This window comes from Myodes glareolus, chromosome 2 (genome assembly GCF_982192425.1).
Source record: "Myodes glareolus chromosome 2, mMyoGla1.1, whole genome shotgun sequence".
Taxonomy (NCBI): Eukaryota; Metazoa; Chordata; class Mammalia; order Rodentia; family Cricetidae; genus Myodes; species Myodes glareolus.
In genome coordinates this window covers 136,886,543-136,903,085 of record NC_142027.1, presented here as the reverse complement: position 1 = coordinate 136,903,085, position 16,543 = coordinate 136,886,543, and the positions used below count along the sequence as shown (strand labels likewise).

At 50.7% G+C, this 16,543-nt stretch overlaps 1 protein-coding gene across 2 annotated transcripts in view; it reads left to right on the top strand.

Annotated features, from left to right (window-relative positions):
* Positions 1–16,543, top strand: part of Ksr2 (kinase suppressor of ras 2) — a 359,771-nt gene that overhangs the window by 319,133 nt on the left and 24,095 nt on the right. For both annotated transcript variants that reach the window (XM_085681325.2, XM_085681322.2), the window contains exons 15-16: positions 10,805–10,901; positions 12,131–12,264. In XM_085681325.2, coding sequence (XP_085537451.1) covers positions 10,805–10,901; positions 12,131–12,264 — 231 coding nt within the window. The remainder of the gene's footprint in view (positions 1–10,804; positions 10,902–12,130; positions 12,265–16,543) is intronic.

Sequence of the window (16,543 nt, the reverse complement as noted above, 5' to 3'; positions counted from 1 at the left end):
CAGTCCCTGCAAACCCATTGAAAAAGCCAAGTGTGGTGTGCCTACCTGGAGGTAGAAACAGGGAGAGGGATCTCTGGGGCTTGCTGGCCAGCCAACCTGACCTAAAGGGCGAGCTTCAAGTTCAGTGAGAAATGCTATCTCAAAAAGAAAGGGAGGGAGGGAGGGAGGGAGGGAGGGAGGGAGGGAGGGAGGGAGGGAGGAAGGGAGGGAGGGAGGGAAAAAAGAACGCAAAAATAAAATAATTTTAAATGAAATAAAGTGGATAATTCTGAGTAACAACACCAGAGCTTATTGTCTAGCCTGTCACACACACACACACACACGTGCACACACATGTGTACGCACACACACGTGCACACACACACACGTGCACAGACACGTGCACACACATGTGTATGCACACACATGCACACACATACGTGCACACACACATGTGCTCACACTCCGTCAATGCAAGAAGTGGGTATGAAGTGCGATGATTCAGCTAAGGAAAATTGCCCGGAAGCCTCTGCCTTGTCCATGATGCCCTAGGCAGCCCTAGGTTACAACCCCTCCAAACAGGATGCTTTTGACCTTCTTACGGAGACTTCCCAAGGAAAACTTGGTTAGAAGTGGTCCCAAGTCAGCAGAGTCCCTGCCCTGGAGTGACAGACAGGTTGTAGGCTGGCCCCCCCGCCATGCCTCTTCAGGAGCAGCCCTGGCCATCTCTTCGGTGGAAGCCCCCAGGCTCATTCCTCTTTCTCTCAGTCTACTTGGCTGTAGTCTGCTCCCATCTCCTCCAGGAGACTCTCCATGCTGAGCTAGGAATCCTCATTGTCTGTCCCTGCACACCATGGTTGCATTTGAGGGAAAATCAAGCATGATCCAAGCCTTCACTTGCCGGACTTGACTTGTTTCACAGAAAGCAGAGCCTTCCATAGGCCACGGTGTTAAGCTAGGACTTGATTTTGGTTTTTAGTGCGTTTTCCTGCTGCATTTCTTTTTGTGTCCATTTGGGAGCTGGGGGTGGGGCGTCGAGCTCTCCATGTGGCAATATGAGGAGGCAAGGATGGAGGTTTCTTTTTGAAATACTGCCTCCTCCATTTCTCATTGCTGAAATGAAATGCTTCCCTCTGGAAAGTTTATAGAGATTAAAGGTTCATTCAGCGCAGGACTCTGGAGGATGGGATGTCCAGCAGTGTGGTCCTACACCTCGTGGGGACCTCGTGTGGTACCATGAGGAGCATGCCGTAAGAAACCGAGCCAGAGTGCTGCCTCCAATTCTTCCCTCCATGGTAACCTGCCGATGCCATCACGGGGTCTGCATTATAGCCTCACTTAATCCAAATTCCTTCCTAAGGCCCCACCCCAAAGACCATTCATAGGTAGGTTGAGGGGATAAACTTAGAGCATGTGAGTTTGAGGGGATACTTTGAAGCCAGGGTGTTCAAACCCAGTTCATTACACAAGGCCATTAACAAGGGATGAATGAACTGGCTGGTTCAGCAAGTGGATCTAGTGTGGCCATAATGGGCAGGATTCTGGGTGAGACTGCAGGCTGACCCTGGAGATGCTGAGAATGTAAGGATCAGGGCTCAGGGAAGAACACATCCTAAGATGCCTATGAACTATGGCCTGGGCTATGCTGGGCCTCTCAGTGTGACATAAGGCTACTGTTGTGTATAGATCTGCAGTAAGCTGGAGGTCTCACCTCCCAGATGGTTTTGGTCTTGAATGGTTTTGGTCTCCCCATGCAAGTGAGACCAGAGAGAGGGAATGTCATCAAGTATCCAACAGCACTGTCATAATCAGGGTGGCGAGGAGAATGAAGGATGGCCAGAGCCATGGCTATCAGTCCTAAAGGGTCAGGGCAGCCAACTTCTGGCCACTTAACAGAATCCCATATCCAGGCCTAGCAAGGGAGACAACAGAAAGGTCACAGAGAAGGTGTGGTCCCTCTTCCTGTCTGCCCTCTCTGAGTCTGCACAGGGTTTGGAGGAGGAGGAGGAGGAGGAAGGACAGGGCTGAGAATCAGAAGCCAAGTTCCAGGGTCGGGGAGATGGCCCAGTGAGGTACTCGGTACACAGGCATCAGGACCCAAGTTTGGATCCATGGCAGCAGTGTAAGGTTCCATGTCTGTGTCTGGGGAGGCGGAGGCAGGTGGATCCCTGCAGTTCATTGGCTAGATGGGCTAACCAAATCGGTGAGTGACCCTGTCTCAAAACATAGAGAAGAGTTGAGAGTGACAGCTGATGTCAGTCTCTGCCTCCACGTACGTCACCCCCTCACAATGCTTGGCCCTTACACGCAGAGCCGAGACCCTCTCCCCTGGGCTCTAACCTCAGCTCATTTCAATACCATCTTTTTTTTTGCCCGGCTTGGACGTGAGCCTACCACCCCAAGCAAGCCTTTCCTTCACAGAACGCCATAATTCTTCATTTCCTTAGGAACACGCTGGGTTAAGCAGATGACAAACTGCTGGCTCTTCCCATTTTTATAAGCCGCTAACCTGGCATCTTTTTTTTTTTATTATAAACTCCCAGAGTCCTGAGGTTTAATATCTTCAGTGTTAGATTCATGGAGGACTTGGAAGTTGGAGATTGCCTGGGGCCAGAACTTGATGGGGTGTGCAACTTGTCGCTCGGAATATGATTTATTGGCTCAGGGGAGGGAGGAAGAGCATGGGACAATTAAGTGGGACTCGAGTGTTGCAAACTTGGGAGAGGATGCTGAGTGGAGTGAACAGCGGGCGTTTGTAAATCTCCCTGACAGCTGGAGAACTTTAAAAATAACAATTGATTTAAAAAAAAAAAAAACCTGGGAACACAAGTAAGTTGGAGCCTGGCACTGTTCTGCCTAGCCGTGGCTCAGAGAATCAAACACTGAGACAAGCTCTTGGGAGTCTGTCCTTGATTGGAGACTCAAGCCCCCCTCCCCCATGTGGGGTCCTGCCTCAGGACTTTGCACGGGCTGCCTGGCCGGTAGCTGGGACTCCTTCCCCCAGATTTCTTACATGCCCAGTGTCTTCATTCAGCTCCCAGTGTCCAGGTGGCCTCCCCAGAGTGTCCTTCTGCAAGGAAGCACTTATCACCTAAGCCATTCGTTTCTCTAGCCCCAGTGGGAACATTTTCATCAATAGCTAGGAGTCTCTGCCCCGGCTAGAGGCTACACCTGCGCAGCATTGCGGGTCAGCCTCAGCTACTGGCACAAGTAGCCAGAAACTCAGAGATGGAAAAAATAAAAATCCTGGGACTCTAGGAGTTAAAATCCCAGCGTGGACAGGGTTGCGTTCTCCCAGGAGCTCCCCGGCTTCTCGCACTGAAGTCTTTGTCCCGAGTCGTCTGAGCCGGTGCTGGTGGTCTAGCTTTGTGCGGCATTTCTCTGGCCCCCTCCCCTCGCAGAGTCGCCTCTGCCTCTTGGTTCTCTCTCCTCGGGAGCCACCGTGATGATTCAGAATGGTCCCACTGGTCATGTCTGCAACCCCCTTTAACGCTATGGGTGGCACTCAGTGGAGACTGTGGTTTGGGGATCACTGTTAGCTTTTAGAGGTGGTGGCCCAGCACCATTCTCTCCCCTCCCTGCCCCCATCATCCACACCTGCTCTGGGTCCTTTGGGCTGGGTGGTGCAGTCAGACACAGACAGAGGAAGTCAACTTCTGTCATGGCTACCGTCTGTGTCAGGCGAGACCATTTGGATGGAGACCTTTAAAGCCTGACCCTGCCGGATGGGTTTGCTTGTTTCCGGCAAGCCCATGGTAGGCTGGTTCACAGCGCACATTTTCCACCCCAGTGCCGTCTTGGTTAAAGTCTTGCTGCGCTTCTTCGATTAAAAGCTCAAAGCAGCCTTGGGGCTACTGCCAGAGGCCAGGCTGGAAGAGGTGGAAGGCAAAACCCTCACACTGCCTCAGACACTAAAGGAGAACCAATTAAACCCATGAGCGACTGAAGCACCTTCTCCTGACCTCCAGACTAACGCTCCCGAGCACAGCAGACCCCATTAATCTTCATTGTCTTGGATGATAATGGTAGAGATGTCACAGCTGGGCTTACTGAAGATCTATGTGCACCAGGGTCTTATAGGAGCAAGAGAGATTGTAAGGGTCCGCTCCAAAGAGCGTGGGTTCTGATGTCAGCTCCAGAGGGAGGAGAGACATCTACATAGCCACGTTCATGTCAGCTTTGGCCAAGACGTGAGTGCTGGTTAATTTTAACTGTCAACTAGATACAACCTAGAGTCACCCAGGAAGAAAGTGGCAGTGGTGGCTGTCAATATCAGGTTGGCCTGTCAGCATGTCTGTGGGGGTTGCCTGGCTTGTTAATTGAGGTGGGAAGATCCACCCTGAATGTGAGCTGTACCTGGGCTGGGCCCTGGACTGTATAAGAGTAGAGAGAATTCTCCTCTTTCCACTCTCGATGGTGGGTATGACGTGACCTGCTTCCTCCTTGACTACTCTTCAGTGATGAATTGTGACCTGGAATTGTAAGCAGGATAAAGTGTGTCACGGCAGCAGAAATGAACTGGTGCACAAGCAGGTTGCCTTTCAGCCTTTGAAAGAGGAGACTCTTCATTTGCAGCGGCAGCCGTAAGCCTGCGGATGCTATGCCCGGTGGAAGGAGGCAGGCACAGAAGGTGAATGCCATGTGATCTCACATGGAGAGCCTTCAAAGGCCACAGTCAACCAAGTGTGGTGCCGCGCTTCTGTAATCACGGCACTTGGGGGGCTGAGATAGAAGGAGCTGGAATTCCAGACTGGCCTGGGCTACACAGGGAGACTCTTTCTCAGAATCCAAGTGCTAGGGCTGCAGTCAGTGGCAGAGTGCTTACGGAGCTTGCACAAGTTAAGTTCCTACACCAAAGCAAAAGAGGGGGAAAAAATTTGAACTCTTGGAAAAGGAAAGTGATGTGGGCTGGCCAGAGGCTAGGGGCAGGGGAGAGATCTGGAGAGATGTTGGTTTAAGGACATATAATTTCTCTATAACTAAATTCAAAGTGTCCATTGCCTGTCATGGTAACTTTGGTTGGTACACTTACATATGCAATAATCACTAAGAACAGTGTTTAGTCTCAACCCAAAATTAATAGAGTATCACCTATGTTAATAAGCTTGGATTAGTCATTCTATGATATATAGTCATCAAAATATATTGTAATGCAATTTTTAACTTGTCAGTTGAAAAGAATCATCTCAGTCAGATTTGGTGGCAAAGGCCTATAATTCCAGCTCCTTGAGGGGTTAAGGAAGGAGGGTGCCTGGACTACAGAGGGAGTTCAAGGCCAGCCTGGGCAACTTATGGGGTCCCTACCCCAAAATAAAAAGTCAAAAGAGGCAAGGACTGGGAATATAGCTCAGCTGGAGAGTGCTTGTCTGACCTGCATGAGGCCCTGGGTTCCCTCCCCAGTAACCATGACAACAAAACCTCTTTGACACTGGGCCTCCTCATTTTCGAAGTAGAGCTGAGACCTCACTGCAGTGACTTGAGATGCCCTCCATCAGAACATGCACTGTTTATGGGCTGTGGAGAAAGAAGGATACCACCAATGGTACTCTGTCCTACGACCCACCTCGAGACACGCTCTGCTTTCTGGGATGATAAACAGGAATGTGTATCATGAAGTCTTTGAAACGCCGCGAGGACGCTGCTCTTGCTGGCACAGGCAGATGCTGGCTGCACAGAAAGCCCCCGGCATGTGTTAACTCTATTCTATGGATGAGAATACCATGGCTTGTGTCACTTCAGACATCATGAAATTAACTGTAAATAACTGTAGAGAGTTGGAGTCAGTTTATGTCATTTTCTCTCCATCTGCCCTGCCCTTCTAATGACTGAGAAGCATTTCCATGGCTGTGTGCTCACTCAGTGGGAGAACAACTGGGAGAAGCTATGTGTGTGTTGACCTCACGGCTGTGAGTGTGGGTTGGTCTCTCCTATGTGCGTGTTGACAACACGACTGTGTGTGTGAGTTGGTCTTTCCTATGTGTGTGTTGACCTCACGGCTGTGTGTGTGAGTTAGTCTCTCCTATGTGCATGTTGACCTCCCAGCTGTGTGTGTGTGAGTTAGTCTCTCCTATGTGCATGTTGACCTCACGGCTGTGTATGTGAGTTGGTCTTTCCTATGTGCATGTTGACCTCACGGCTGTGTATGTGAGTTGGTCTTTCCTATGTGCATGTTGACATCATGGCTGTGTGAGTTTGTCCTCCCACCCTGCATCTCAGTGTCTGGTCCTGTAAAACAGGAAGGTGACACAGACAGACCTTGCGGGGCAGGGAGGACTCATGGAGGTCACACACTTCCCAGCACTCAGCAAATGCACACCTTCTCCCTCCCATCCTCCCCATCCCCCCTCCCTCTCCTCTACCCCAGAAGCAGCTGTTGGGGCCTCAGAGCCAGCTGAATTTTCTCACCTCATCCATCCCAGAAGTCAGTTTTGATAGGAGATGTCCACCTTGGTTCTTCTGAGATAGGGTCTCTCTCTGGCTTGGGCCTCTTCCATTAAGCTAGGCTCTCTGGTCAACACGCTCAGGAGCCTACCTGTCTCTGCCTCCCTAGCGCTGGGATTACACGTGTGGGTTCTGGGAATCAAGCTTGGGTCCTTGAGTTTACAAGGCAAGCATTTTACCTACTTAGCCATCTCCCCGTTTCCCATATTTTTTAAGTTTTTTTTTTTCAAATGATGACATACCCATAAATGGATCCATCTCATCGGGGCAGGACACAGCGGCCATCTGTGTCATCAGCTCCTAGATGCAAACATGGAGAGTAACCCAAACCTCAGGCGTTCTTCCTCCCAGTGCACCTCTTCTCACACACAGACATACACAGACACTGACCACACATACGAGGGGGGGGGGGGTGCACAGACATAGAGACAGACAAGCACACCCAGACACACACACACACACACACACACGAGAGGAGGGCGTGCACAGACAGAGAGACAGACAAACACACACAGAGACACACCCAGAGACAGACACAGAGGCACTGCTGCTGGCTTCTAGCATACAGGCCCGTGATAGACTCTTCCAGCAATCCCAAGAGACCAGCTCCCACCTGTGAGTCTCATCCTGCCTTATGCGGTCAGCAGAGTGCCACTTATTTTACACAGTGCGGTGTGACAATATTTTGTCATGTGGCTTTATTCATAGTGTCCCCGGTTTCTGTTAATGAACACAGGTTGTTTTTTAGCTCCCCGCTGCTGTAACAAAGTGCCACAGACCAGGTGGCTTATAATGATCAGAAACTTTGTCGCCTGTCTGGGGGCTCAAGGCTGAGACTAAGAGGCCAGCACAAGGCAGCTTTGGCAAGGACTCCTCATGTTGCCGACGGCCACCTTCACACTGTGTTTGTGCACAGACTAAATGACTCTCTGGGGGAACTTCTCTTAGGGTCCTGTCATCATCCAGTCACCTCTGTTGGCGGACGCCTCTCCCTGCCATCACATTTGGGGTCAAGAACGTCAGTGTAAGAACCGGATAGAGGGGGCTGGAGAGATAGCTCAGTGGTTAAGAGCACTGCCTGCTCTTCCAAAGGTCCTGAGTTCAATTCCCAGCAACCACATGGTGGCTCACAACCATCTGTAATGAGGTCTGGCGCCCTCTTCTGGCCTGCAGACATACACGCAGACAGAATATTGTATACATAATAAATAAATAAATATTAAAAAAAAGAACCGGATAGAGACTTATAGATTGTTCCCAGTCATAGAATTCTATGAGGTTATAGTTTGAGGGTAAAGGTGGATATGTGTGTCTGCTGGGCATGTATCCAGGCATTATCTGCGTATTTGGCATTTGCAGATGATCCAAGTCATGGCTACACCAGTGTCTACTCTGGTCAGGAATGCTACTTGGTCAGCAACCCTATATAACGTGAAAAGACGGGGTACAGACACTGTCCATGGCGGCCAAGAAGGCGTATGAACAAAGATGGGGGTTTCGCATGGTCACCCCGAGCCGTAGATGCTGGCAGTCTTGGAGCCTGGTCATTTGCTCTTCTGTGTGCAGCAGGGAGAGCTGTGGTCTGTAATGGGTGTAGGTGGCCACTCAAGAGCGAGTTATCCAGGGGAGAGAATCCACCCACAGTCTTCCATCTCTGATTCTTAAATGTCAACAGAGCAAAATTGTCTGCTCCACCCGCCCTTCCTCCACCTCTGCTGCAGAGGCTGGGCGAACTCGCCGCTGTGCCGCAAAGAGGGGGCAGCCTTGAGTCATCTTAGACTGCCTCCTGCCCATGCGCCTGCCCGGTGATCTTGGAGGAGTGAGTCAACCTCCTGTGAGTCAGCTGCTGTGGGAACCTCGCCCTGTGCAGGTGAAGAAACAAAGCTTCGTCGAAGATCATGGCTCTAGGCAGCCAGATGGTGGATGGATGGATGAATGGATGGATGCATGGATGCATGGATGCATGGATGGATGGATGGATGGATGGATGGATGGACGGACGGATGGACGGACAGATGGACACACTAGAGAGAATGGTTGGTAGGCGGGTGGGCAGGCAGAAGTGATACACAGATAAATACGTCATTTCTCCATTGGCGTATGTGCGTGTTCACCATTTTATTGATTGCAAGGGCTGTGAGGACCTACTCTGCGCTGTGTGGGATGGTGCCTGCATTTTTAAATGCCTGAGTTCTGGGGAGGCAGGAAGGGTCACCCCCATTTTATGATGCAGAAGCTAACATGTGTGTCAGGAGTACTCAGGGTCGTAAGGCTGCTATGTGCCGGATCGGGAGCCTCATTCCACAGGGTCTGACTCTTTCCCCTAACCAGTGGGGCTGGCCTTCCCTCCAGATGCCAGACACTAAGATGGGCTCTTACCGTGTTCAGTCAGTATTTTAATGTACAATGTAAGTTTGTTCTGATCCATAAGGAAGCTCCAGGCCAGGGAGACTGAGTAACCCTTCCCAAGACGGTACAGTAAGCAAGACTCAGAGCCGGGATTTGAACTGGGGTCCTCTGATACCAGCACTCACACTTCGACCCCAGGAACACAAGCCCAGCCTGAAATAAAGGCTGAGCGAACACCAGAGGAGGAAACATCATGCCCGGAGCACTTCAGCAATAAAGCTACAAATTAAAAGAAATGCATCCAAGCTGTTAATTTTATAGAGATGGAAAATTAATTATCATAATGACTTCCATACTTCTTTTAGGCAGTCCTGCCTTCTGGGGACTGGGGATGCTCTAGTGACTACAGAATTAACTCATTCATTCATTCACTTCACTCATTCATTCCCTTAGGGATTCTTCACAGCACCTGTTCTGTGTATGTCAGGAGAGCTAGCTCGCCAGGAAGGTTGAGGAGCAGGCAGGCTGCAGAGCGAAAAGGTGTTGCGCTCCCCCCACCCCTCTACCCCCCAGCCCCTAGCCGCACAGTGTCCTTCCCTCCCATCATTCATCTTAAACTACCAGTCCTTGAAGTAAACTCAATGAGGTCACAAATGGGTTGAGCACCCTCCATCCAGACAGGTGCCTGATTGGGTGGCTTTGTTCTCTTGACACGCCCCCCCAGTGAAAAGACTGAATGGGCCATTTGCCTGCTGCTCAGTGCACCGCAGCCCTGGTTTTACAGTTCCCTCATTCCTGTCCCCACCCAGAGACTCCTGTCTAGGACAGATGGCAGACAGTGCCGTCTCAGTGGTGTCTGAGGGCCCAGAAGTTATTGATTTGTGACAGTTCTCCTTTGAGACGCTGGACTGGAGCCAGGCACAATGGCACAGGCCTGTAGTCCCAGCAGCTAGGAGGCTGAGCGGGAGGACGCGAGCAAGGCCAGCCTGTGCTACGTAGTGAGTTCCAGGATAGCCTGAGCTATGTGGTGACAGTCTCTCTCCGGAAGGGCGAGGGACACAGAGCTGTTACTCATTTGTTTCAGTGCCAGCCTTAGACGCTTGAAGGCCTGAGTTCAACCTCCTAGAACCATGTTAAAAAAAAAAAAAAAAAAAAGATGTGTGTAATTTCAGCATTAGGGACTCACCAATCAGTCAGTCTAATCTACTTAGTGAGTCTCAACATAGTGAGATCCTATCTCAACAACAACAGCAAAAACAAAAACAAAGTGGGCGGCACCTGAGGAATGACGGCCAAAGTTGTCGTCTCGCCTTCATGTGCACGTGCACACACACACACACACACACACACACACACACACACACACGGGGAGAGAGAGAGACCCTGTGCTGAGGGACATGGCAGGGCCCACTGTCTTACCCACCGCTGTCTCTGTGAAGCGACACCATGACCCAGGCAGTTATCACAAGAGAACGCCTTTAACTGGGGGCGTGCTTGCGGTTTCAGGGGTTCAGTTATTGTCATCACGAAGGAAAGCATGACAGCATGCAGGCACGCGCTGGCGTGGCAGCTGAGAACTACACCCTGATCCATGGGCAGAGAGGGGCTGGGGCGGTTGGGGGGGGCACTGGGCCTGTCAGGGGCTTTTGAAACCGCAAAGCCCACCTCCAGTGAGAGACTTCCTCCTACAAGGCCACACCTCCTCATCCCTCTAAGGCTTTCGGGTGACTAAGCATTCAAATCTATGAGGGGCCATTCTCCTTGACAGGACCACAGACCGCTCTGGACCTGGCTGGATCTGCAGGTGTCTACATGGGCAGGAAGTATCTGATCTTCTTAGAGAATCTACAAAGGCCTCTTTGCAGCCTGTCACCCAGAACCAGCTCTGGGGTTTGATGCAAGGCCTATTAATGTCACATGGGTGTCATGGTGACATGTCCTCTCAGTTCTTCATGACTCTGATGACTGTTGTGGGCCACCTTCCTCCCCACTGCCAGTCATTTCCCTGAGTGACCTTGTTTCTTTTGCCTTGCAGCCTCTGTAAGGGTCGGACTCTCTACTCTGTGGTGAGGGACGCCAAGATTGTCCTGGATGTCAACAAAACCAGGCAGATCGCACAGGAAATTGTGAAGGTACTATGAGTTCTGGGACCCCAACCTGGACCTTGCAAAGACCCAGCCTCCTCTGGAAGTCCTGTCAAAGGATCCTAAGACCCAGGATCTGGGTTTAGACCACTAGTCTGGACCTTAAAGACATGAGATTTAGCCTCAAAACTACCAGGTGGTATGTACAATGAATCTGTCACGATGCAGCCCTGAGAATTACCGCCTCAAACTCTGTTTTCGGGCTGGCACTTCATGGTCATCATACCTGGGTACAGGCAGGGGCCAGTGGGTACAGAAAGCCACTCTGTTCTCTTGGATAGTGTATCAGAAACTTCTGGGTCACTCTGCTAGAAGCCGCTGAAGGGAGGGAAGCTGGGGCACAGCAGCCCAGTTCCTGACAACAGGAGTCTGGGTCAGAGATGGTTCTCATCTCAGTAGACCAGGAGGCAAAAAGTGAGACAGGAAATGGCCGGGGCTAACATTCCCCCAAAGGCCTGCCCCCAGTGACCTACTTCATCCTGTAGTCTCCACTCCTTAAGACCTTCTAAAGCAGTACCACTGACTAGGTACCAAACATTCAAAATATACACCAATGTGGGACATTTAAGAGTCAAATCACCACCATTAGGAACCGGCATACTCGAGTCCTGGAATTCCCTTGTCATCTTGTCTCTCCGCTGCCCGGGAGACGTGGAGCTGTTGTGTGTTGTCTTAGATGAAGACGTCCTGAGTGTCCCGACAGGTGCCTCATTGTGGGGTCGTACTCAGGCTTCAGTTCCAATCAGAAGTGGTAGGAGGGATCCGTAGGAGTAAATAAAGACGGCAATCACTCACCAAGGCCAAACGAAGTAAAAACCACCTCTGAATCGCTGGTGGATGTCCCTGGGTGCTCTTGGTGTGGGGTCGTGAAAGGTCTCCTAAGTATCTCAGGTCCTTCTACAGGGTGGTGGGCCGGGTAACAGAGACAGCGAGGCCCCTCCATAAGAGAAATGAGGGGAGATGGCTGGTGGATTCCTTTCTCTGGTGTCCCCACTCTTTCCCCCGGAGCACTCCCCTTATTCTTCAGGAAGCAGAGTGGTCCTGTGGAGATGGCTCTGCAGAGGTCTGTGGGTGATGGTGGCCTTGTGACTCACAGAGCCCTGGTCCCCTGAGCTCCATGCGGGGGGACCCTGTACTCTGCCACTCTTGAGGATGAAAGGGTGACAAGGAAGAGCTGGGTTGCCTCTAATGCGTCCCCATCTCCTCATCTCTTACAGGGCATGGGCTACCTGCACGCCAAGGGCATCCTTCACAAGGACCTCAAATCAAAGAATGTTTTCTATGACAACGGTAAAGTGGTCATCACGGACTTTGGGCTCTTCAGCATCTCTGGGGTACTGCAGGCTGGCAGGTAAGAGGTGACAGAGGGGACCAGAGGGATTCTTGATAAGTGACCGTCAAGGGGTAGGAGCTCATCCCAAATGTCTTGAGTGACTTGTCTGAGGGCTTATATCTGTGAGCTCGCAGGTGTTAAGATTGTGGCTAGGCTGCCATGCTAGCAGGGGGTCACCCAAGTCACACTTATTCCCATGCCCTTAGTGTCTTTCTCGCTTGGTCTGAAAGTGACACCTTTGGGTTTGTGGCATAAGATCTAACACATCCCTGAATCTCACAAGCTCCTGCCCTGGGCTGGAGGACTCTCCTCCTTGCCTATGGGGCTTCCCTAGGGAATGGGGTCAGCTAAGCCCTGACTTTTAGCCTAGCAACCAAACACAGCTGAGAGTAAGTGCTTTTAGGTCAGACTACCTGGGCCGCGTGGGGGTCCGCCCATTCTTAACAGTGACTGGGACCAAGATAAGCAGTACCTCTGAACTTGAGTTTTTGTGTTTGAAAACGCCTCGCTTGGAGGGTCCTTGTGAAGATGAACCGTGAGGATACAGGATAAGCATCCAGCACAGGACCCTGAGTGGCCTCAGAGGCGGGGCAAATAGCTGTACTGCTGTGTTGTAATTAGCACTCATTTGCATATACCTCCCCAGGATCACCCAGGGAACGATTAACCATCTTTAAGTAATTAACTCTCAGAGGCCTCTCACCCTGGAGCCAGCCGCGTTGAGTCAGCCATGCGAGAAACAGCTTGATCCCAAGTAAACAGTCTATGACTCGGAAGGTCTGCTCTCGCGGGTTTTAATTTGGAGTGTGTGCTGTGTACACACACGTGGCACACATATCTTAAACCCCTGCATGGCCTCTCTCACGGGGAGACTGTGACTTCTCTGTGTTTAAGTTTCTGCCATGCTGGGGAGCCACTGATTTCCTTGAGGGACATCCTCCTATCTTCCTGAAGGACTTAATCCCTGCTGTGAGCTACCTTTGAATTTGAGTCAGGGTGCTTGAAACTCAACAAGACATGGCGGAAGCTGTTTCTGAGCAGCCTTGGTTTCTGTCTTCAGGTGCCATCTCCCCCATCCAAACCGGATGCCCCCAGTTTCTAGAGCTATCTGTGGCATTAAGATAAGTCGAGGCAAGCAAACAAATAGATCAATAGACACAAGGAGAGTGCGAGTCCGTGGAGAAGCTAGCGGATCAAGACTGGGTAGGACTCCTTCCTTGCTCCATCCCACAGCAGTCCCAAGGTCCCTGGCTTGCCATAGAGAATCACATTCACCTTGTTTGCCAGGACCCTGGGGTCAGAGCAGGCTTAGGGACACAATTGGTGATGTCACCGCGAACCCACGTGTTTACATGGGCCTCATGGAGGCTGAGTACGTATTAACTTTAACTTGATTTTGGGCTGGTCAGAAATCTCTCCCTCCTGGTGACCAGCAATGTTAGTGAGTTCCTCATGGTGAACAAAATACCAATCATACACTCACAGCTTGAGGGAGGAAAGATTTAGCATGGCTCATGGATTCTTGGATTCAGCATGGCTTCTTGATTTCATGGACTTTGGCAGGCATCATGGAAGCAGGGCCCATGTGGAAGAGGAACTTCTTCACTTCAATGCTGACAGGAAGTGGATAGTGAGAGACGCGAAGTAGCCAGGGATGAGACACCCTTAGAGACTCACACCACCCTGTGACCGACTTCCTCCAGCTATGCTCTGTCTAGCTGAACCTCCCAGAACAGGACCTCCAGCTGGGGACTGAGTCTCCAAGTGAGCCTTTGGGGACCACTTTACAATTAAAACATGACACCTATCTATACCCACTGGCTGTCCTCGCTGTAAAAGGCAGGGGCAGGAGTCTGTGACTATATTCCTTACTCTGTTGCATTACTGAGGCCCCAGTGCCAAGACAAGGAAGGAGAAGTGGAGGCTTGAATGCTCTTTCCTTCCATTCCTCCTGGAGACCCAGTATTCACCAACCAGAAAGGAAATCAAGTCAATTCAGAGACAAGATGGCTTCTTACATTGTTCGACAACATCCTCTCCCATCTCTGCCCCATCCTGGCTGTCAGCAAATGTCTACCTAGTGTCCCGGGAGATAGTAAGGTCTCGGGAATAATGCCAACCAAGAGTAAGAAGGTGGAGACAGTGACACCATCGAACAAGGAGTATTTGGGGCCCTGCTTAGCAGCCCGGGAGTGAAAGATGGGAGCTGAGGCCAGAGAGTCGAACTTACAGGCAGCAACACATCCTTCTCAGGAGTGAGGCCTAAGTTCCCAAGTCTGTGCCGCCATCCAGCCCGGCAACACAGGGCCACTGAGAGATTCATAGGGCAGTCACCAACTGGGGCTACTATAGCAAGGTAGCGGGGTGTGGGGTGCTGATGCAGCACCCCAGTAATACTTTATCTAGTTCTGGGGCTTCAAGGTCAAGGCCCAACTGACCGTCTCTGCAGAGAGTTTTGTTCCAGGCTTATAGATGACCCCCTTCTAACTATGTCCTTGCATGATCGCTCAGGTAGATGGGGAGGGGAAGAGAATAGCTGGGAGGAGAGAATGAAGGAGTGGAGAAAGAGAAGAGACAAAATTCTCAGGTCTGGCCCGTTTCTGTGCTGGCTTGTTCTGTGTCTGCTTGATACAGCTGGATTCATCAGAGAGAAGGGAGCCTCAGCTGAGAAAATGTCCCCATAAGATGGGCTCTAGGCACACCTGTAGGGTATTTTCTTAATTAGTGATTGTTGGGGGAGGGCCCAGCCACTGTTCGTGGGGCCATCCCTGGACTGGTGGTCCTGGGCTCTTTAAAAAAGCAGGCTGAGCAGGCCTTGGGAACAAGCCAGTGAGCAACACCCTCCATGGCCTCTGCATCAGCTCCTGCCTCCAGGTTCCTGCCCTGTCTGAGTTCCTGTCCTGACTTCCTTTGATGATGAAGTGACAGGAAGTATAAGCGAACTCTTTCCTCCCCAAGTTGCTTTTGGTCATGGCTTTCCATCACAGTCAAAGTAAACTTGACCAGGACAGAAATCGGTGCCATTTTCTGAGGAATGTGAAGTAGGGTCTCACCCTGAGGTAACCACCCTTCTTTAAATCTTCCATCTCCTTGACCACGGGACTTGGCTGCATATACTGCCTGGTGCTCCTTTTCTCCCCAGACTGCCCACTTATGTTTCTCCCTGCCCAGCTCGCTCCTTTTCATTGCAGAGCTGCTAGATTTCTGTAGGCCATTAACCCAAACTCTTCGATTTAGCCCCAGGCAGATTTTTAGGAGAGGGACTAAGAGTAATCACATGCTTTGCCAGACTGTCACAACGATAGTCTCAAATCCAGTTGCTGGTATCCTTCCCCTCCGGAAGGCCTTGAGCTGGGCTCCCACAGGTCGGACCGCCCTCAGCACGGCCTTCCATGCTCCCACTAGATGGCTCATGAGCCCCGCTTACCATGCCCAACCACTCTTCTAGTTCCAAAGTCCTCCATGTTCCTCCAACGCACAGCACGGTCAGGCCTGCCACAGCAAAACCACAGTCCCTGGCACCAACTTCTGTCTTAGTCGCCGTTCTACGGCTGTGATGAGACACCATGATCCAGGTGACTCTTACAAAAGAGAGCATTTGGTTGAGGGCTCGCTTACTGTTTCAGAGGCTTCGTCTTTTATCGTCATGGCAGGGAGCATGGTGGTGCCCGTGGCACTGGAGAAGTAGCTGAGCTACATCCTGACCTACAGCTGCCTGCAGCGGGACATTGAGTCCGGTGTGAGCTCTGGAAACCTCAAAGTCCACCCCCAGTGACACACTTTCTCTAACAAGGCCACACCTCCTAATCCTTCTAGTCCTTTAAATAGTTCCACTCCCTAGTGACTAGACATTCAGATATATGAGTCTCTGGAGGCCATTCTTATTCAAACCACCAATTTCTAAGTATGACAGTTCTGTTGCTTAGGGCCATGGACTTAGGCCTTGTTTAATCTCAATTATCTCTCTAAAACCCCCATCTTTATCATATATATATATATATATGTATATAGTTTTATTATATATGTATATATACTATTTTATTATATATGTAAATATATGTAAAGCTGTCATGTAGTGTGTGTGCGTGCATGTATGCATGTGTCTGTCTATGTATGTATACATGCTAGTAAGATGGCCAAGCCTAATGGCCTGAGTTTAGTCCCTGGGATCCACATGGTAGAAAGAGAGAACCAACTGACCTACACACACACACACACACACACACACACACACACACACACACACTCCCATAAATAAATTAATAAATGTAATCTCGAAAGTTTAAAAATTAGCACG